This window comes from Orycteropus afer, unplaced genomic scaffold, assembly GCF_000298275.1.
Source record: "Orycteropus afer afer isolate SDZICR_OR568_19922 unplaced genomic scaffold, OryAfe1.0 scaffold00004, whole genome shotgun sequence".
NCBI lineage: Eukaryota > Metazoa > Chordata > Mammalia > Tubulidentata > Orycteropodidae > Orycteropus > Orycteropus afer.
Genome location: NW_006921591.1, coordinates 3356717 through 3380645, shown reverse-complemented (window position 1 = coordinate 3380645; position 23929 = coordinate 3356717). Strand labels below are relative to the sequence as shown.

At 39.7% G+C, this 23929-nt stretch overlaps 1 protein-coding gene across 1 annotated transcript in view; it reads right to left on the bottom strand.

The window, feature by feature from the left end:
• Window positions 1–23929, bottom strand: part of NCKAP5 (NCK associated protein 5) — a 988332-nt gene that overhangs the window by 447438 nt on the left and 516965 nt on the right. Inside the window, exon 5 of the mRNA XM_007938042.2 lies at window positions 6665–6752. Within this exon, the coding sequence (XP_007936233.2) occupies window positions 6665–6752 (88 nt within the window). The remainder of the gene's footprint in view (window positions 1–6664; window positions 6753–23929) is intronic.

The following is a 23929-nucleotide window of genomic DNA, read 5'->3' as shown; positions in this document are numbered from 1 at the left end:
ATCCAATAGAGCCTGGTGGAACCACTGAGACTATGGCCCCTAGCTGCCCTTCAGATCTGGAATTGAACCCACACCTGTGGTTTCCAGACAAACAAAAGACAGGCATAAAAGTTGAACATTTACCTCAAGTAGATACACTCTTTGGAGAGAACCATCATGGGAGAAGGAAGGGCTGCTTATGCACAGGGAGACAGCTCAGGGGGCAGGAGTACATGGAGGGGTGGACACTGGGAAGAGGTAACTATAGGGAGGAAGTGAGAGGGGAGCTGTTGAATTGTGGTAAACTGTGGTCAATGTCATGAGACAAAGTATACGTGAACCACTGTATGGAAAGTAAATTTGCTCTGTAAACCTTCACCCCAATCACAATTAAAAAAAGAAAAAAAAAAGTTACTTTATGTCCTTTCTTGTGAAAAAAAAAAAAAACCTTGAAATAATGCAAATTTATCAAATTACAAAAAGTTAATGATTGCATAATGGCAAAGCTGATGAGCTGTAAACAACTGATTGTCCAATGGTGGAGCTACTTTGGCTGCTGAACAGAAATGCACACCATCCTTTGAAAGAACACACATTGAATTATACAAGTTATAAATCATAAAAAGGACAAATTATGAGAGGTGTGCAGAAACACACCCCTTGAACAAAATACGACCACCCTTTAATTCATGCAAAGCAATTAGCATGGGCCTGGCACCCAGAAAGCTATTACTCTGCTATTATTACATTAGCTCTATGATAAAAGCCACAGAACAATTTCATGACAGAAAATGAAAATAAGTCTAGCTTTCACATTGGCCTATGCTTCACGTGAGCCTCTGGATCCTTTCAGGGAAATATTTTAATTTGGAAAATTTAAGTCAGTTGTTATACTACAGTGAATTCCTTAAATGGCTCTTTTAGCCTTGGTCTTTGTGACTCCCAACAAATGACTGGGTGGCACTATGCAAATGTATGGTGACTGTGGCCCACAAAAGGAATTGGGTAGCTTGTTAAGAATGTAAATAAGGTACACAGCAACTTTGTGGGGGTAGGGCCATGGAAATAAGGTATATAGAATGTTAACATAGGAGAATTAGTCAGTTTTCCCATTTTGTTAGGCTTAAAATGAGCCACCCCAGAGGCAGAAAGAGGTATCTCTCTACTATCAGGAAAGAAGATCCAGGAGTGAATTGCATCCTTTGGACTGGAGATACCTGAACTGCAACTCCTTGACCCAGGAAGCAGAAAGAAATGAGACAGACAGCAGAACTGAGACTGGCATGAGACAGAGTGGGGAGCTTCCCAGCCCCAGGAGTGAGAAAGCCTCTCAGGGCATCTAAGGGTGGAGCTAAAAGAGCTTTGTAACACTGACGGAAGCAGGGTAGAGGATGAGACCAGACATAAGTGAGCCCGCAGCACAGCTGAGAAAAAGCTGTCCTGACTGAAGAACTGTATCCTGACTTGTTTTAGACCCTGAATGGTAACCCATTACTTCCCTAATAAACCCCATAATCATGAGCATTGTCTGTGAGTTCTGTGTGACCACTGCAATGAGTTAGCAAGCCTGGGAGAGAAATAGAGAGTGTTATCGGAAGGACAGTTAGTGTCAGAACTGGTAAAAGGGTTAGAGGATTGTGGCATGTCTGTCCTCTGCCTCATAGGAATCAGCCTTGGGCTGTTGATGTTGTTCTGGATCCTCCTGTCATCTTGTGAAGTTACAGGTCAGACACCACCCCCACATCATTTTTGGTGTGCTAATGACACTGTATATTATAAAGTAGTAAAATTTCACAGCTCTTACCCAAAACTGAAACTTTGGCTTCAGTAATGTGTTAACTATATGCTTCAGAAATGTGTTAACTATATGCTTCAGGAATGTGTTAACTATATGCTCCACTACTATCATCATGAAAAACATATTTTGGCACTAATAGCCACATTTAAAAACAAAACCAAATACAGTATATGGTCATCAAATAAATTCTGACTTATAATGACAGAGTAGAACTTCCCCAGAAGGTTTCTAAAGCTGTGAATCTTTATGGAAGCAGACTGCCACATCTTTCTCCTATCAAATCACCGGCTTTTCAGTTAGCAGTAAGAGTTTAACTACTGCACCACCAGGCCTCTTTAGCCATATTTGTTGTTGTTGTTGTTGTTATTTGCCATCGAGTCGGCCCCGACTCCTAGAGACCCCTCCTTGGGTTTCCAAGGCAGTTATCACTACAGAAGTAGGATCGCCCAACCTTCCTTCCGAGGAGTGGCTGGTGGGTTTGAACCGCCAGCCTCCTGGTTAGCAGTCAAGTGCCTTAGGCACTATGCTACTAGAGCTCCTTTAGCCATATTTAGAATACTAGAATTTGTGGCATGAAGGAGACCTCCCTGCAACCCAGGGTTGCCCAGCAATACCTCTATTTCCCTTCTTTCTGTTCTCATTTCTGGAATCCCTAAAACACTAGGTTTGTGCCTAGTACATACCAGAAGTTAATCAACATTAGCTGACTGTGTAAATCACTTCTATGAGTCATTTAGCCCATGTCCCTCTCCCATTTTACAGATAAGGAGCCCAAGGCCAATTAGAGCAATGACTGAAAAAAATCTACTCTATAAAGCATTAAGTCAAGATAATAACTGTCTTCTTCCTAGAGGGAAGATCAAATTTTTTAAAACTAATACACTGGGTTATGGAGAGGAAATAGGCTTGAAGCACATTTTTAAAAGTGTATCTGCTTTTTCAAGTAGCTTCCAGTTTTACCAAATGAATTCTGATGATAGTGTTAAATGTCTACTCCATAGATTTAGAGAGCAGTTTCTGGAAACATTAGGCTAGAATGTTCAAAGAAGGCAAGAAACTAGATGAAATGAAGCACAATGAAGACATTGGGAAAAGTTCAAAACCAATGCTGAATTACTTAATCCTAGCGAAGTCCCTGTTACCTGGGAAGAGACCAAATGACTCATGTTTCAAATGTATATGACTCTTTAAGTAGCAAAGAATCAAGTCCCATTTCTACTTACAACTGCAACTTTCTATTAAAAAGAACCCAAACTCAGTGCCTGGCTACCACTGTCAACCACTCGGAGGGGGATCTCTGTAGGAGATGATGGATAGAGTGGAGAACAATGTGGAACAAAACTCAAAATCATTTAAAAAAAAAAAAAAAAGGACCAGGTTTGATGGCCTGATAGAGCCTGATGGAACCACTGAAACTATGGCTCCTAGTTGCCCTTCAGGTCTGGAATTGAACCCTGTGGCTTCCAGCCAAAGGGGAGGAAGTGGGAGGGGAGCTGTTGCAGATTAATTAAAACAAAATCACTTCTGTCAAGTCGATTAGACTCATAGTGACCCCTCCTCGAGTTTCCAAGGCGGTATTGCTACGGAAGTAGATTGCCCAAACTTCCTTTCAAAGAATGGCTGGTGGGTTTGAACTGCCAGCCTTCTGATTAGCAGTCAAGCAGATAATATAAAGGAGAGCCTGAACTAGAGGGACCTACAATTCATATCTTAACCTTAGGCAACCACCACTAGCTCATCAGGAACACCTGAACATGCTGTAAAGACCCCCCACCCCAACACACCCCTCAAGAAGAAACTAAACACTTTCTCCAGAAATGGATGTGACTCATTATTCTAATGTCTTTATGGAGCTCACTCTGAGGTAACTTAAGCCAACTCCTTGAATGGCTGTAATTGAGGATGGAAAAGAGTTGTCTATATCTTCATAAGGCAGCCACTATTATGTTTCAAGAGTCAACCATTTGGGATATAGCCTTCTTAAGGCTAAATATGTCTCCATTTTGAAATTTCATAAGATATTTTGATTTTTATAAGACTCTCTCAATCCACATCATATACAAGTTGGGTTGCAGAGCACTGAAACAAACACAGAACTCATGAATGTGAGATATTTATCTTTACTGGCTGGCTTGCTATGCCTGCCCCTCCTAAACCCACTTATTTTTTAGCCAGAAAACCTAGGGCTTTTCAATGATTACCTCAAATTCCTACCTTCCTTTTCCTTCTGAAGCTTTTTAGCTTTCTATCTACTGCAAAGAATACTGGGTATCTATTTGTGATTTTAAGGGATTTTCATTAAAAGACCTACATTGATCTATGTTGTTGTTGTTACGTGCCGTCGAGTCGGCCCCGACTCATAGCGACCCCTCCTTGGGTTTCCGAGGCAGTATCACTACGGAAGTAGGATTGCCCAACCTTCCTTCCGTGGAGGGCGGACATTGATCTATAAGGACTGTCTTTTTTACTTCTGAAATATTTCCTATTCCAATTCTGCTCAAGCCTTCATATTTGTGCCACCAACTTGAGTCATGTCCTTCTTCTTAGTCTAGCTACTTTGCTAATGATAAAGGACAAGGGGATGTGTGCTATCAGAAGTGGAATTGTTACTTCACTGAACCCTTGTTCACTTTGACCTCTTTGGACTCCATACAGCCCAAAGTGCAAGGCCAGACCCATGAGCACCATATACAAGCCCCAACCTTACCTGATTTCCCATGCATCCTCAATATCACAGTCACATTTTTTATTTCTTACAACTCAGTTACCCTGAGCTTCTCATCCTCTACAAACCTGCAATGAAATATCATACCACTGGGCCTTTATCTAGGCTTCCTTCTATCTGGAACACCTTTCCCCTTATTCCCCATGCTCAGATGAACCTCAAATGTCACTGCTTGGATAAGTATTTCTCAACTCCTTAGACAGGATGTGTAACACTCTAATATGTGCTCCCTGGAAGTGTAGTGCCTAAGGCACTTGACTGCTAACCAGACACTCCTTGGAAGGAAGGCTGGGCAATCTACTTCCATAGTGATACCACCTCAGAAACCCAAAGAGGGGTCGCTATGAGTCGAGTCTGACTCCACAGCACATAACAACAACAACAGCAACATGTGCTCCTGAAGAAGGTTATAGACACCTGTCTTACAGTCCTTACCATACAGCATTGCAACATTTTTATGGGTCTCTGTTTCACTATAAATTTCTTTCTCACAGTTTCCTACGATCTTTTTCACATTGTTGTTGTTGCTACCTATAGTCATCAAGTTTGCCCTTAGCTCATGGTGACTCTGTGCACAATGGGATCAAACCTTTGTGATCCGTAGGGTTTTAACTGGCTGATTTTTCAAAGTAGATCATAAAGACTTTCTTCCTAGTCCATCTTAGTCTGGAAGCTCTGTGAGATATAGCAAATTACATGGTATGGCTTTTCTAGTCATAGTCTTTGATAACTCCCACTTTGCATGAGCAACTGAGTAGCTGATTGTTAAAGTTATCCACCTGGTGGAGCAACATAAAGCAATCTTCTGGGAAGTTTGCTCTCTCTCAGATGTATAGAATTGTAATGTTGGAATTGGTTAGTTTTGCTACTCTGCCAGGCTTAAATTGAGCCCTCCTAGAGGCAGACAAAGTCTCTCTGACTGACAGCTGAGAAAGAGTTGCCGCTGAGAGAAATGCACTGCTGGGAGACATGAGAGAGACATCCTACTGAGAGAGAGATGTGAGAGACATGCCCTGCTGAGAGAGAGATGTGCTACTGAGAGACACTGAGACTGTCGGCTGAGAGACAGCTGGCTGAGAGTGAGTGCATTCCTGAACTTGAACTATAGCCTGTTGCTTCCCTAATAAACTCCATAATCTGTGAGTTCTGTGTCGCCACTGCAGCAAATTATTGAACCCAGAAGAGAGTTGGTGGGTGCCACAGAAGGAACAGTTGGTGTCAAGGTAAGAGAGCTAGAGGGTAGTGGCATGTCTGGCTTTATAGGAGCAGGCATTGGGCTGCAGATGCTGATTCTTGCGGAATTAGCGAAGGTCAGAAGATGCTGCCTCCTGTCCCTTTAGCACTCTGTATAAACCTCTCCAGCATTATACCAACATAGTTTCCACTGAAGCTGCACATGAGGTGCACTGGCTTGGAAGGAAACCCAGGTCTCTTGCATGGAAGGTGAGAATTCTACCACCGAACCACAACTGCCCTCTTCTTCCACAGCAGAAGTTCATAAAAGAATGAGTTACATAAAATTGTACGATTCCCTAAAATAGTGGTGACTGAATGGTTTGGACCAGGGCTTCAAAGTGGTGTGAACCAGTTCAGTCGTGCCGATGCAGTGATATTGGAACAGAATTGAACTCGTAAACGTGAGTGTATTGGAATGATTACTGGAAGGGGAAAAATTAAAGTCACTGAAGCCCTGGATTGGTAGACTTGGAAGCAGCACAGTAAGCCCTTTCAGGAGCCTGATGTGGGAGACTGGATTACTGCCAGGACTGTGGAGAGCAACACACATTCAAAGCAGTGAGATTGTGGCCATCTTTGAGCCATGTACTCCTGTTTTGGCCACTGCTGGTCAGGAGATTTGGTTGCTAAGCAATGCACAAGCTGCTCTTGTTTTCTAAGAGGGAGATTAAGTTTCTAGCAGGGTGTAGTCCATAATTTTTCCTGTTCTGCTTATCTTTTCAGTACATTCACATTTTATAAATTTGGGCCCATTTCAGTTTCGCTTCATCGGCCATGACTGAACTGGGAAGAACCAGTTTGAAGCCCTGGTTCAGACCACATTTGCCCCTTCTTTATTTATCTTTAGGCCAGAAAGAACAGAACTAGAGAACTACATGTAAAACAAGCCAACCAGTACTTGGCTGAGAGTAAGGAACATGCTATACCTGATAGACCATTATATTAACAGTTTCTTCTTTTTTCTGCTCTGGAGGTCCTTGACTCTGCAAGAGATTTCGCACTGTTTCTTCCATCCTGAGGGGGAAAAAATGAAAACTTTCTTTAAGGTTCCCTTTTAGGGCTTATTCAATTAGCAAACATAATTCTTCAGTGTTTCTTTGCCAAGCTTAAACCCAGAAGTCCCTTTTCTCTTCTTTCTCTTTTTTCTTCCATTTTAAGAATATACCATGAAGCCCTTTCAAATCATTCTCTAGAATATTTCTGGTTTCCCTTCTCTTTCTCTTTACTACTTGTGTCCCTATCCATGGTCTCCTACATCAGTATGCATGCACATGTCTCCAGCATCCTTCATCCCTTTCAATTGTTTTCTTTTTCTTTGACATGAGGTCACAACATTAATCTTCCTGAAACACCACTTTGATTTTTTAAAATCAATTTTCAAAGTTAACAAAAATTACATGGATGCATTCTCTCTACTCAAAAACTGCCATGTCTTTCTATAGTGGTTTTTTCACATCAGCATACAGAGATTTCCTTAATTCTTTTCAACTGCTACCAAGCATTCCGTGGTGTGAATCCATTATCAAATATTTAAAATATTCCCTTATAGAAAGAATTTAATCATTTTAATTTTTTTTGCTATGTCAAACTATAAACATCTTTATGCATCCATCTTTGTATTATTTATGAGTATTTCTGTAGGTTACAATAGATATGTTATAATCTTGCTTCACTTTTAATACAAACATCCAGTGGCTTCCCATTTCCTAAAAGTAAAGAATAAAGCAAACACTGATTTCCATTTCCAGACATTTGCTCACACTTTTACTACTTCTTGAAAGGCCAACTCTTTTCATCTTCTCATTGCCCATTGATTTTTCAAACCCACCTCAAGTATCACATCCTGAGACTTCATTCATCTCCCACTTTGAATTCTTACAGTCCTTGTACTTTGTATTATTCATTCTATCACTTTAACACCTTTCACTGTGTGGTAGTTAAGGTTGTGTGTCAACTTGGCTGGGCCTGGTTGAGTGGCTGGGAAGCTGGTGGTAGTTATTCCTCAGGATGAGACTGGCAATTAACTCCATGGTGGGATCTACCACAAGCAGCTGAGTAGGTGTTTTAGGCATGTGGTCTGCTTCCCATATATAAGAGGCAGCTTTAGGACTGGTCTCTAGCTTATGGGATGCTTGAAACCTGCATGTCATTGTTCAGCAGCCTGCCATGCTCTGCCAACCTGGGGACTTTCTCTGCCAACCTGGGGACTTTCAATGGACTAGAATCAATGGCTTGCCATGTTGTTTGGTAACAGTGGGACTGTGCCATTTTGTTTATCGACCTTGTGTTTGTTAACCTCAGCAGCCAGTAGCTGCCTGAGTAAAGAGATGCCTCTAGCTTCAGTGACTCAGGAGCAAGAAGCAGAGTTAAAGCCCAAGGTCAAGGGGCTTTCACACAGCCCCTAGAGCTTGGCACATTGAACTTGGACTTCTAGCCTCCAAAAATTGTAAGAGTAAACTCCTGTCTGTTAAAGTCATCCCATTTGTGACATATTCTTGACAGAGAAGTGCTAGGAAATCAAAACACACTGTAATGAGAGAACATTTCATACGTGCACATCTTGTCTTTGTAAGTAAATTATACCATTTCGTACAGGAACATGTCATGTATTTCTCATATATCTTTCTCAGTTATGGATAAAGACAGTATTCAATAGACACTATTACGTGAATCCTTTGTTATGTCATTTTAAAAAGTAGTAAGTACTTATTCTATGCCAGGCATTCACTATGCATATTCAGACTGTGTTGGAATGACTTTGTCTTTGCATCCATCCATGAGGATTCATGGATCAGACCTTTGAAAGCAGGAGCCCTGAACTGAAGGCACAGAACACAGGGCACTCTTGCCCAGAATCCGAGTTAGTTGTCTCATCCATTTCCATCCTGAAGTCTATATTTCAGTGACTCAGTACAATATTAGTTTGAGAGTCATGAAAAAAAGCATGGTGATCAAGTTTCTCTCACTTATAAGGGCTCTAAGCATGGTAAATTAAAGGCCCCAAAAGGCATATGAATCCCCTCAAGTGGCAGGACCATTACAATGGCCAAGGTAGTATAGTTTAAATTGCCAAACTTTTTGATATGATACAGAGCTATTTAGCAACAGAGTAAAGAAACTGCAGGTGAAATGGACCAGTCCAAACTTGGATTATTAATGGTGAATTTATGCCTTCATAAAGGATCTACTTAGGCTTTCAAGAAAACCAGAGAAGCCCTGGACATGAGTGCTCATTCCAGCCACCTCTTCATGCCTTCATCCTGGAAAGCAGAATGCACTCCTTATATATTTCACAAAGTTTATGTTATTAATGATAATAACTCAAACTTGAATAGTATATTTAACTTGTCAAAGAAATCTCTCATCTATTAATCATTATAATGTGCTTTTAAAATATCATTATGTCTATTTGGTAGGTGAGAAAGCTGAGGCACAGAGAGGTCAAGTGTCTTACTTAAGGGATCATAGTTACCTGGATAGAAAATGAGGACTAAACCCTTTTTACTGACTCTAACAACAGCAGCCTCTTTCAACAAGATTTTATTTACATTCAGAGAGAATATTTAAAATGAATAAGTGTTTTAACTTCTAATGAATAAGTTTGGTGAGCACCTTTTGGAAGCTAAGCCCTGACCTGGGGAGACCAGAAGAGCTGGTGGAGACAAACTAAGCTTATGTGTGAAAATAGATCTGAAGTCACAAATTCTAAAATAGTAAGTGATCAAAGTCAACTTCTAATTCTCTATTTCATTTTATATAAATAGAGATAATCTCTTGAGTAGTACTAGAATTCCCATAATGTTCTCCTTATCTACTCTAAAGAAGGCAAGTAATGATAATGGTGAATGACTAGCCTTTCTTTCTGAAATATTAGTCTACTTTTTTCCCACCTTAGGACAGAGGCCGAAGGTCTTTCTTATTTCATTCACTTATAAATACCTGGCTTAGACATGACCCAATCGTTAGAAGTCAGTTAAAGTAATATCTTGCTTTTTCCTTTTCTTTCATTAAGTTAAAATATGATTCTGTCTCAGTACAGAATATCTTGTTGAAGTATCTCTTCTGTGTAATTAAAAGTTCTATGCGCCAGTTGCTGGATCAAAAAGAAAAACATCTTTTCACCTTTTCTCCATTTTTCTTGGCTTTATACTTCAAAAAAGAAGAAAAAATGGAAAAAGAGGGGGTGGACAGGAAGTTGTTCAAACGGGGTCTCAAGCAGGCCCAGCACCCTTTGTAATACTATGAACACTTTTCTGGCACTACTGCATGATTAATTAAAACCAATTACATTTTCAGTATACAGCTTGTAACAGAGTGGCAGGGACCCATCCTAACCCTTGATAAAAAATTAAGTTGTTGCTTCTTTTCATAACCTTTATGAATGTGGTCACAGTAAAAGTATCTTGAACCTGATGAGAATATCCTATTATTTATTCCCAGATGACATCTTTTTTTAATTCTCATTTAGCAAACTTTTCTTTTTCCCAAAAATCAAAGACTGTAAAGCATCATCTACTGGCAGCTGATCCCAATGAAATTTTACTTTATTATTTTGATAGCTGATGTATGAGAGTTTGCATTACCAGTCTGAACACAGAATGGCTGTACCATCTGTTTCCCAAATGTGACTAAACATAAGCCAATGCCTCCCTCCAGTTCAGATGTGGTTAGAGCTGGATTTTTGCTTTTTTTTTAATAGTTAGTAAAATTTATCCTTAAACATTGACCTTAATCAATGACTTACAGGATTTTTTTTTGTTGTTGTTCTGTTTTTTTGTTTTTGCCACCTGAGATAAAATCCTTTCCCTAAAGACTGGTCAAGAAGCTGTCATAACCAAAATAAACAGACCATGATTACAGTTAATGATATGTAAGAAGTTCAATTAGGTGAAATTAAAAAAAAAAAAAATTGAATCCCCAAAAAATCAAAGAAAAGAAATAAAATACAAGCACTATGTTTCAGGTAATGGATATAAATGCAATAATTTTCTTTTTTTAAAAAATAGATCCCATTTTATAACATAATTATCATTTAATGAATAAATTCTAGAATTTCCTCTGGTGGAAGTTTAAAGATGTAGCTTCTGCTTAAAAAGAGCATTAACTTAAAGTTAGAGAATTAGGAAATTAAGTAATAATGCAAGAGATAAATAATAATACAGAGTGGGAGTAGCAAGTCATAGCATCTAAGGCTTCCCAGTGCCCCTGGAGTCCACCTTCCTCCCAAGACCCCCATTTAAAGTACACATCAGTGGGGCACTTGTTATTAGTTCTGCATCCAACATAGCAAGATTCCTCTGGGAGGAAATGTTCAAAGACAGTGGTATCCTGAAAGCTTTCATGGCAAGAAATCACCCTATCAATCAGGGCCTGATAGTACTGGAAGCTTTCTTTACAATCAGAGAATACAATTTGGGCCCTGAGGACTTTGACCTACTGAATAATGAAAGTCCTATCAGAAACTATGACCCCAGGATACATTAGGAACTGTTTTCTTCTAGCAACATATAAATTAAATGTGGGCTTTTCTGCATACCACCTTCCTCATCTCAAAAAAAAAAAAAAAAAACCACCCACTGTTATTGAGACGATTCCAACTCATAGCGACCCCCATTGGGTTTGTCTGGTCTTCCTTCCACAGAGTGGCTGGTGGGTTTGAACTGTCAACCTTCTGGTTAGCAGTCAAATGCCTTAGGCACTATACCACCAGGGCTCCTTTTTCCATCTCTAGTCCTCTGTTTTGTCTAATGACATTTTAGGAACTGATCAGAACAAAGTACTAAAATGTTCTTTTGTAATTTGATTATCAGATATTCAGTTTAGCATAACTGCAATTTCTGACAGAAACAGAACAAAGTCAAAGCTACTCCCCCAAACCCAAAATGGTAACTGTGGAACTCTTTCCACTGAAAGCTGATCTTAGTTACAATTTCATTTTTAAGAAATATTTTAACACATGTATTTGCTGATTAAGCAAACAATGAATTAATGAAATTAACCATAAAATAACTCAATATGTCCTTACATTCTTTTAGTCGAGTGAGAGACTATAAGGTTCTAACCCATCAAATAAATGCGCTTATCACATTTTCTTTTATTCACCTTTATGGTGAAGTTTGTCAAGTACTGCTACTGTGAACTGCAAACCACTCTTCTTTGTTTTTCACTGTATTTGACTCTCAAATCTTCACTTCGAGAAAGTGAGTCATTTTAAACAAGGGTATCGTTGTGGTTGAACTTCATTTTGATGAGAGGGAAAAAGGGGCTGGGGTTAATACAGCAAGAGCTGGTGAAGTACCTCTCCTTCACCTTGAACTTCTTCCCTATGAAACCATGGCATGATATGACCCAACCCAGAGAATGTGCATTCATCCTGCAAGCCCAATGGTTATGATAATGACAAGTATACCACCCACTTATGCACCTTTTAATGAGAGAAATAATTACAGTAAAATCCTAGCTCTCATTCAGTGACAGCCTATGTAGTAGTGTTAAAAAATGTAAGCATACTTCAGCTTGGATGCTCAGAAAAAATATGACTCATTTACTTTGGGTATAGCCAAACTAGACTTTTTCTTGAGCATTTAATACTAATCAGAATTAGATTTTATCCCAGATCCTAATTTAAATTCTAGACTTATTCTGACAGCCCAGTTGTCCACTGACCAGAGAATATAATAAACAACTGTGGCATGCAATATAAACACCTGAGATATGTACATCCTGCATTGGAGTACTATTATTCAGCAGTAAAAAGAAACTACTGATGCATACAACAATAGAAGAATCTCAGAACCATTATGCTGAATGAAACAAGCCAGATAAAAAAAAAGACCTCACATGGTATGGTTCAATTTATACAAAATTCTAAAAGAGACAAAATTAACCTATGCCAGAAAATTTAAAAATAGTGCTTGCCTCTGGGGAGAGGGAAGTAAGAATGAGGATTTACTGAGAAGGAGCATGAAGGAACTTCTTGAGATGATAGTAATGTCTTGTATCTCGATAGAGGTTTGTATGTAATGTTTCTTACAAAAAAATGTTGATAGATCATTTATCTCATCAACAAAAATATTTAGCCTCTCAGTAGAAGAGGAGCAGATTGCTTTTCTCGCAAAGCAGGCTTCTAAGTGTATGCAGGTGTGGTTGCATGGATCATGGTCTTTGTAGAATAAGGAGAATTGGATTTGGATTATGTGGGTTTTTGCACTTGTTACAATTCATTTGAATGGTACATTTAAGATTTATGCATTTCATTGTATGTAAATTTTATCTCAAATGGAAAAAAGGACTGTAAACAGATATAAAACTCTAGTTAATGATACACGTATACATCTTTAGGGGGAAGTATTGAGGGAAGGAGCCCACCACTAAATGAAAGGCTGGTAGTGTGAAGCCACATATCTATTCCATGGGGGAAAGTTGTGATAGTAAGCTTCCTTAAAGATTACAGCTATGGAAACCATATGGGGCAGTTCTACTCTGTCCTATTGGATCACTAAAAATTGACTCTACACCAGTGGTTTTTTTTTTTTTTTTTTTGTATTGAGGGGCAGTCTTCAACTTAACTTTGAAATGTGTAAAGAATAAGACTGATGGGCAGATAGTAGGATAGATAGATGGCTAAACCAAAAACCACGCCAGTTGCTGTCAGGTCAGTTATGACTCATGGCAACACCATGTATGTTAGAATAGAACTGTGCTCTATCGGGTTTTCATGGCTCTGAACTTTTGGAAACAGATTGCCACATTTTTTTCTGAGGTGCCTCTGGGTAGATTCAAAGCACCAACCATCCAATTAGTAGCATAGCACATAACACTTTGTGCCACCCATGGAGCCAGTGGCTGTATATGCAGTGAAGCAAGTATAGTAAAATATGTATATGGGTGTTCACTATAAGTTCTTTCAACTTTTCTCTGTGTTTAATGTTTCTTATAACAAACTGCTGATAAAGTTAATTTAAGTAGATCATTTATTTCTTCAATACAAGTATTTAGCCTCTCAGTAGAAGAGAAGTAGATTGCTATTTTCACAAAGAGGGCTTCTAGGTATATGCAGGTGTGCTTGCATGGATCATGGTCTTTGTAGAATAAGAAGAATTGGGTGTGGAGTGGAACCCCTTGTCCACAAGTTTATTGCTGGCCCTGAAGGTATTTGTATATGAAGATTCTGAGCTTGGAATAACTCAGTCTGTTCTTCCAGCTTGGTCAGTTCCTGGGGACATGGCACTCTGAGTGATCTTCACCTTAGCTTCTACTAGCTACATACCCCTGAATCCTGGTCACTGTTTTCACTCAAGATGCTACCACCCTTTAGACCTCACTGTGTGGTTCCCACTGGCTGAGTTTCAAAAGTAGATTGGCAGGCCTTCTTCCTCGTTCATCTTTGTCTTGAAGCACCGCTGAAACCTGTTCATTATCATAGCCACAGGTAAGCCTATAATGACAGATGGGTGGTAAATGGGTAGGAGGTACATTTGCCAGGAACTGAGCCTGGATCTCCCTTATGGAAGATGAGGTTTCTATCATGAATCATCCATGCCTTCCTGAGGCTAATCTTCAAAAAACCAAACTCACTGCCACTGAGTCTATTTTGACTAACAGCAACCCCCACTGGGTTGTCAAGGTTATAAATCTTTACAGAAGCAGATTGCCACATTTTTCTCCCACATAGGGTAACCTAGGAAAGCTAAAACCCAGGGCTTACTTTCCACAGGTACACACTGGGCCTCCAAGTGCATGTTCCCATGCCCTAGTTGGTATTAAAGCAGACAGATGTGAAGTCCTTTCCCAGAATCCTAAGTGTAAAGTGAGAATATAAGTACATCTCTGTTCTCCACATAATCTGCAATATTAAGTACCCACTCAATCTCTCACTTCTCTCTCTTTATGTATTCTTCTTCCTGTCATCTCCATTGCTAGAAAAAGGATGACTTCTCCATACTTCTCAGATATCATGACTGAGTTCCTCCCAATTTCAATATCTTGGCTACATCTATGAATGATGGTGATTGGTGGTGTCATTCCTACATACTGGGAAAGTTGAAAAGGCAGGAGAATGAAGGAATCAAAATAATCCCTTTTTCAAGACAAGAGTTTTCTCACAAGACTTTGTCTCATTGCTTAATCCTGTTTTGCAGAAGTTTTAATATTTCTTCTTCATCCTCTGAATTCCAAGGGTCAACTAGGGAAAAGCAGTGGTATTCAAAAATGAAAAAATAGGAAATCAAGAGTGGGTTTTCTTAAAAATAAAATAGTCTGTTACAACCACTGTATGGCAGATACTATCTGATTTAACTCTTATACGTACATAGGATGTTGTTGTTGTTGTTATGTGCCGTGGAGTCGGCCCGACTCATAGCGACCCCTCCTTGGGTTTCCGAGGCAGTATCACTACGGAAGTAGGATTGCCCAACCTTCCTTCCGAGGAGTGGCTGGTGGGTTTGAACCACCAGCCGTCTGGTTAGCAGGCAAGTGTCTTAGCCACTATGCTACCAGAGCTCCCACGTACATAGGATAGATATTACTATTTCCATTTTATGTTTATTTATTCATGTATGTATTCATTTATTTGAGTTTATTAGTTTTGGTTTCCTTTACACTCTATAAACACAGAAACAGAGGTTCCATGTGGGTCATTTTCCCATAAATGGTGGGGCTGATATTGAAACCAATGTTTGACTCCACAGCTTACATTCTATTTCTACCATGCCACATCAGCAGTCAAGCAAACAGTTCAACCACAATGAAATTTACTTGGGTGTTTATCAACATTTTCCACCATTTTGTTGTCATATTTTGACATCTGAGTCAATATGTTTTTGTTATTTGCATATGCTGCATTTGTATCGTTGTTGTTGTTAGCTGCCATTGAGTTGGCCCCTAACTCATGGCAACTCCATGCACAACAGAATAAAACAGTACCCTGTCTTATGCTATCCTATGATCTCATAACCAGTTGTAGATTGGACCATTATGATACACAGGGCTTTAATTAGCTGATTTATCAGAAGTAGATCTCTAGGCCCTTTTTCTTACTGTTTTATTCTACAAACTCCACTGAAACCTGTTCAGCATAATGGCAATATGTAGGCTCTGCTGACAGATGAATGGTGGCTGCACATGAGGTGCACTGGAAAATAGTTGAACCTGGGTCTCCTGCAAGGATGATGAGACGTCTCCCCCTCCTTAATTAGATTAAGGTTCTTCTATACTCAAGTTCATGCACAATTATATATTCTAACATTTGTTGTTTTTAGTAGAAGTTTTATTATACCATGAGACCCAAATGAATACCTGTTAATAATAGAACCCAGACTCAAATGAAGTTGGTATTTAATACCAACCAGGTACTCATGGAAATGTATGTCCTGCCCATAGAACACTCTCCATTCCACTCAAGTGCCACATAAAGCATGCAGCCCAGTCCTGACATCTTCTTTGCCTAAGGGAGAAGCCCTTTCTTTGTGCTTTCCTAAGATTCTGTGCTCTTCTGTGTCACTGCACCTTATTAATGATCTCTGAATTTCCTGAGGTCAGTTACTCTGCTTGATTTTTATTTCTAGCAACTTAGCATAGGTGCTGTTACTGGGTAAACATTCCATAAATTCTTCTTGAGTGAATGAATGAATCTATTAATTTTTTGCCATTCATTTCCTGGTGCCTTGTATTATCACTGCCTTGTTAACCTCTGTAAGGAGCTCTGTTGGCATAACAGTTAAAGCATTTGGCTGCTAATCAAAATCTCAGCAGTTTGAAACCACCAGCCACTCTGTGGAAAGAAGAGTCAGTCTGCTTCTATAAAGATTTATAGCTTTAGAAATCCTATGGGGCAGTTCTACTCTGTCCTCCAGGGTCACTATGAGTTGGGATTGACTTGACGGGAGTGGATAGGTTGACCTATATGCAGAGTAAGCTGATCAGAAAGAAGTAATGACAGGTGGTAGGTGCCAGGAAGACTGGAGGAGCTAAGCCTTAAGCTGTGACACCTGGGGCTAAGATATAGGGCCCCCTGGTCATTAGTAAAATTACCAAACATCTCCCAGAAATATCTTACTACTCTTCTTGTCACCACACACCTTCCAGTTTGTCATACTGTGCATGTTGCAATCATGCTGAAAGTTATGACACTAGTATTTCAAATAAAAGCAGTGCCACTCATGGTAGACAGGTTTCAGCAGATTTTCTAGATGAAGACACACTAGAAAGAAAGAAGTGGAGATATATTTCTGAAAATTAGCTGTGAAAAACCCTATCAGTTACGATAGAATATTTTCCAATATAGTGCTAGATTAGCTCCCTATGTTGGAAACCACATCAATGGACTCAAGCATACCAATGATCATGAAGATGGCTCATGACCAGATAACATTTCATTCTGTTTTACATCAGGTCACCATGATCGGGAGCCCACTTGAAGGCAACTAACAACATCAGGTTCTTTTCACGTTACAAGTCCATGTATTCCATCTGTGACTAATGATCCCAGATGGCTAAAACATTACCCTGATGAAACCAGAGTTCTACATTCAAACTTTACCTTAGACCCTACTACTGCCAGCCTCTTGACCAACTAAATTATGCCAAGACAGCCCAGTGCCCTCATGCCTGAGAAGAACGGAGAATGTATTTTGCAGTGCCTGCAATATCATACGCTTTTAAGTTTCTTTTTATATTCTATTTCCATTGCCTTCCTCAACAACCTAGTCCAATCCCCCTCATTTTAACTGCAGTGCAAAGCTTCCCTCAAGTTTAGAGTGAAAAGAAAAGCTGACTCATTTTCAATTCCACAAGGAAATCATTCATTTGGAAACTTTGCTGATTGAGAACTAGGTTCCACCCAACCACGTCAACTTGTTTCCTTAGAAAATGAGAGTTTCCTCATTTTAGAGCTGGCACATCTAAGCAGGGAAGCAACGATGATCCCCAGGTCATCTGCGACTTTGATGACCTTCACTTGATCTCTGCTTATCCCCCTCTTCAATAGTTAGGAAGAATAAATCTACAGAGAAGATAACTGAAAAGTGCAGTGAAACTGAAAGTTACTCTAGATAAATGCTGGAGGGCTAGAATTTCTTATATCTTTCCTAGATGATATATATTTTTAATTCAGCACAAATTTTGTAAGAATAATACTGTTGCCCAGAAACCACAGTGCTCTAATTCACTCATGGGGAGGCAATACCATTCATAAACAGATCGAAAGGTGCAAGTCTAATTTGAATTACTGCATCATATTCACTCCAGGGCCATCTGTATGTGAGCAGAAAGTAGCATAAGTTTTCTCATAAGCAGGCTTGTGTGGATCCTACTTGGGAGCTTACTGCATGGTGAAAGGCTGATTTGGAGAGAGCAGCGAATGATATGCATTCACAGCATAAGCTCCATTTTCAACATGTAGTTGAAGGGATTCCCCTGAATGTTAACAAGTGAATCTCAAGTGTTTTTGCTCAACAATGGCAGAATACAAAATTGCATTTATGGATTCATGTGTTTGTAGAGTTCACATTCAATAAAACAAAAAGAGAGAGGGAGAAAGAGAGAGAAGAGAATCCCAAGTATGCAAGTGAATCCAAGAAAGGGGAAGTACACCCATGAGCTTCCACTGTCATGGTTAACACTTTGAAAGCAGGGCTTTTCATAATAGCCTAAGAATCCACAAGATATCGATAAAATAAGCCATTTTCCTAAATTGAGCTAGGACTATTAGTTCTTGGTTTGTTTATTAATGAATTAATAGTTAAAATCATCTCCCATGTCCAGTCTCATGAACTCATCTTCTTAACCTATAAGCCTACCCTTGTAATGTGTTCTAATAGAATTCCTTAAAATAATAATAGTTCACAAATAAGCCCACCTGTTTAGTTCAGTTTTTTAATTTATTTCCTTTTCAAGAACAAAGTTCTCTGAGTTTGAGACTGCTCCAAAAGAACTCTGAGCTGCCAAGATGACTACTTTTGATATGAATGTATTATTTTAGGGTCGGATCGTTATAGCTCTGTATTCAAAGGCTGGGGAATTTTGAAGATAATTGATTGTTCAGTTTATTTTTGGCCTGCAATATTTATCCCTGGCTACAGTTGATTAAAAAAAAAATTCAAACAAACAAACAAACACTGCCACCGAGTTGATTCCAACTCATAGTGACCCATCCTTGAGTTTCCAAGGCAGTATCCCTATGGAATTAGATTGTCCAACCTTCCTTCTGAGGAGTGGCTCATGGGTTGGAACCACCAGCCTTCTGGTTAGCAGTCAAATGCCTTAGGCACTATGCCATCAGAGCTGATAGGAATAATAAAAATATTTAAATATATTATGACGATACACATTCATTGTAATTAGAGGCCACTCTGTTCTAGAAAACTAATATAACACTTGGCACCTCATTCTTACATTTTTTAAATGAAAATTTTATAATTTTACCCTTGATAAAGGAAAAAAAAAAATGTGGGCTGGAAAACCATGACTTCTTTTTTTTAATATGTGCTCTGGTGGTGTAGTGGTTAAGGCATTTGGCTGCTAACCAAAAGGTTGATAGTTGAAACCCACCACTCACTCCATGGAAGAAAGACAAAGCAGTCTGTTTCTGTAAAGATTTACAGCCTTGGAAATCCAATGGGAGTCCCTATGAGTTGGAATCAACACAATTGCAATGAGTTTGTTTCTTTGTTTATGCTTTTAAAAGTTTGAATAAAGATATATAATGTATTAAATCAAGTTGGATACTGCAAAAAGGGTGTAGGGGAGGCATCTGGTGACCTACTCTAACTTTACAAAGGGGAGAGAAAATCAACATCAGCATCAACATCCCAAGGCTGATTCCTATGAGGTGGAGAACAGACATGCCGCCACTCTCCATTTTTTTTTAACCAATTCTGGTCTTAACAATTCCCGCTATAGCACTCGCTACTTTGCTGGGTTCAGTAATTCATTGCAATGGCTACACAGAGCTCACACACAATACTCCCAATTATAGGGTTTATATGGGAAGTAACAGGTTGCACTTCAGATTCAGGAACACTCAGGATACAATTCTTTGATCAAGACCTCCCTTCAGCCCATGCCCATAGTCTCAGCCTGGCCTATTGTCTGCTCAGGCAAGTGTTACAAGATCTATTAGTTTTCCCAATAGGTGCCCAGAGAAGCACCCCACTCTGCCAGTAAGCCTCCTACCCAAAAGTACTCAGCTTTCTTACTCCGTGGGCTGAGAAGCCCACATCTCTGTCTCATGCTGGTCTTTTGGTTCTGTTGCCTCTGTTGCTCTCATTTCTTGGCCACTGACATTTGCTGTCTTTCGCTCTCTCTTACCATCTCTGACCACCTCAGCAAAGTGTTACAGCTCTATTTTTCCTGGCTAAAGTAAGTGCAGAACAGGGATCTTGAGTCCAAAGCACATGTTCCACTCCTGCTATGCCTTCTTGATGGTAGTGAGATCCCCCTTTCTACCTCTGAGATAGCTCATTTTGAGCTTGGAAAGATGGTAAAACTGACCAATTCCCACATTAGGGTTCCAAACACCTTATTTGCATGGTCCCACCCCCATACGGGTGCTATGTACCCTATTCACATTATTAGCAAGCTATCTAATCCCCTTGCTGGGCCACAACCACCCAGTCATCTGGGGGGAGTCACAAAGCCCATGACTAGAGGAGCCATATTAAGTAATTTGCTGCACCACAGGTACAACTCAAAATAAGGTTCACTTTATGTTTCAGATAAGTCATATACTCACCACAGTTGTACGTGGTGCTTCATCAGATGGCAACAATCCCCTAGAATATGCCAAATGGACTACATTCTTTCTGTCATTCCTAAAGCTTTATTTGAAAATATGACCCAGAAAAAATTAAGAATTCAATGAAACCACTAGCCTGAATTCTCAGTGGCAACCTCATCTTGAATTTGATTGTATCTTAGGGAAATGTTTCTCTGTCTTGACAAATATTTAATCTTATCTTGGAGTGGTATACCATTAGTCATACTGGATCTGCATGATGTCAGAAGCACCACAGTAAATAGCTGATGAGAGTTTATTATTAATTGTTTGTTAAAGGTTATAGGAAAATCTAATTGGTTTTGTTTGAGATCAAATTATAGATAAGAAGATGTAATAGTCGCAAAGAGGTGCTTTAAGAACATACAGAGCTAGCCTCTGAAGTCTTATGCAGGCAGATACATCTTGTGACATTTGCTCTACAATACTTCTCCTAGGGAAAAGAGATATTATAAACCATAGTATAGATAATGGTGTTACCAAATCTTCTACCAGTCTTAACTCTTGTAGCCACGATATAGTCGGCATACTCTTAATCCTCTATATTCTCGGAACCAATGTAAGTAAGTGAGTCTCAGAGGACATATTCTTACCAGCTGTATGTTGATGATGTTGTTGCCTTCAAGTTGATTCCAATTCATGGAGACCCCATGTGTGCAAAGCAGAACTACACTTCATAGGAGTTTCAAGACAGTGATCTTGTCTTCCATAGTGTCTCTGGGTGGGTTTGCCCTGGCAACGTTTTGGCTAATAGTGGAACACTTAACCATTTGTGCCACCCAAGAACCCTATCAGTTGTATAATATAGGGTAAATCACTTAGATTATCTGAGCCTTGGTTTCCTAATATGTAAAATAGGCATATCATGTCTGTCCTAGTTACCTCAGAGAGATATGAGAAAAATCTAATGAGGCAAACAAACTGTAAAACACTATATAAGATAGTACTTGTTTTTATTACAACTTCAATGAGGTGTTTTTTTTTTTTTTTTCAACTTCTTAGCCATACCCAAATACCTTTAGAGAATGAATCACTGGGCCTGTGGGCTCATGATCACAGTTTTGGGGGATACTAAGTTCAAATGGCATACATAACCCACAAAGACAATGTTTTACATCTTCCTTTGGTGAAGACACACTGAGGTCTTAAAAGCTTGTGAGTGCCATCTACAGTGCAACTATTGGTCTCTACCCATCCAGAGAAAAGAAGAGTAAAAAAATAAAAGATGCATAAAATCAATTAGTCCAAAGGACTAATAGACCACGCAAATCCCAGCTCCGACGATCCTGAGACCAGAAGAACTAGCTGGTGCCCAGCTACTACTACCAAACGCTCTTGAAAGGGACCACACTAGAAGATCCTGGATAGAATGAGAGTAAATGTAGAAAAAAAACTCAAAATCATACAAAAGACAAGGCTTATCAGACAAGGTCTGATACAGACTAGTGGAACCCCATGACTCTGACCCTTAGTCACCCTTAAAGACTGGAACTAAACTCACCCGTGTGGCTCAGTTTTCAGCCAAACAAATGACAGGTTTATGGTGAACAATAAGGAAGGTACACGTTGCTTAGAATAATCTAATATTGTTAGAAAATCGAAAGGACAGTGTTTTCCCAGGGATAAAGCTCAGAAGGCAAGTAGGGATAGTAAAGAAGGAAGAATGGTAGTGGGAAACATAAGGAGGAAGAGGGAAGAGTGCTATTACATCATGCAGATTGTAATCAAATGTGACTTTGTCACAAAACAAAATGTGTATGAACTGTTGAATGGAAAACTCGCTTGTTCTATAAACGTTTACCCAAATCACTTAAAGTTTAAAAAAAAAAAGAAAAATAGGCCAGGTAACACTGTCCTGGTTTCCCAGGAAAATCCAGTTTACATCAGCTTCCCTGGCATAATTATTAATAGCATCCTTTAAAGTCCAAAAATTGTCCTGGTTTGTATAAAAAATACTGTGGTATTTTTGTCAATAGAGTAACTCAAGTATCCAAGCTGCCCTCTCAATATGAGGCCATCACCATGGGTGGGAAAAGAGAAACAAGAATGCTGTATGGGATTCTATGTCATTCTAGAACTGTCATTCCAATTTACCAGCCATTGGTCAGAATTGGTCCCAGGCCCCCCTAACTGCTAGAAGAGATTATAAATATACTCTTCTAAGTACCCAGCAGAGAAGCAAAGCATACTTGGTTTCAATATAATGTCTTCTATATCTGCATGATCAGAAATGAATTGATCAGAATTGGAACTACTTCTCAGTGATTTCCTCCCCAGCCTCGCTAACTATACACAACCTTCGGTAGGTGGCTGAGTGTGGAAATTCAAATATTAATGGTGGTGAGAAGTGCCTGTGTGGTACAAACAGTTAATGCAATCAACTGCTAACAAAAATGTGAGAAGTTTGAGTCTATGAAGAAGCACCTTGGAGGAAAGGCCTGGTGATTCACATCTGAAAAGTCAGTCATTGAAAACCAAATGGGGCACAGTTCTACAATGACACACGTAGGATTGCCATGAGTCACAATCAACTCATTGGTAACTGGTTCAGTTTTGGAACAGGTAAGAATTGTGGGGGACAGCCCCCAGGTGGCAGGGAGCAGCAGCAGATAGGGCCGCGGCCAAAACAGATAAGGAGGGTGGGTGACAGCCCCCACGTGGCAGGGAGCAGTGGTGGACAGGGCCTGCCGGAGGAACAGGTAGGGAGACGCTCAGGAAGTGAGTGGAGCAGTTGGAACAGTTAAGGGAGACAAACTTCTCTGTCAGTTTGTCATATTGTGGTAGCTTGTGTGTTGCCCTGAGGCTGGAGGATGGGCCAGCAGGGATGCCCATGGTGGACCGGTTTTGGTGGAGCTTCCGGACTGAGACAGACTTGGAAGAAGGAAGAGGCCATCCACTTCTCAAAGAATTGGCCAGTGAAAACCTTATGAATAGTAGTGAGACACTGTCTAACATATTACTGGAAAAGTTTATGAATAGCCCTGAAACACTGTCCAATACAGTGCTGGAAGATGAGCCCCACAGGTCAGAAGGCACACAAAATATGACTGGGAAAGAGCTGCCTCATCAGAGTAGAGCCTACCTTAATGATACCGATAAAGGAGAGCTTTCGGGGTCTCCATTTGCTGAAGTGGCACGACGCAATATGAGAAGACAGCTGCAAACATCCATTTGTAATCAGAACATGGAATGCACGAAGTATGAATCTAGGAAAACTGGAAGTTGTCAAAAATGAAATGGAACACATAAAGGTTGATATGCTAGGCATTAGTGAGCTGAAATGGACCAGTTTTGGCCATTTTGAATCAGATAATCATATAATCTACTATGCCAGAAATGACAAATTGAAGAGGAATGGTGTGGCATTCATCGTCACAAAGAATCTTTCAAGATCTGTCCTGAAGTGCAATGCTGTCAG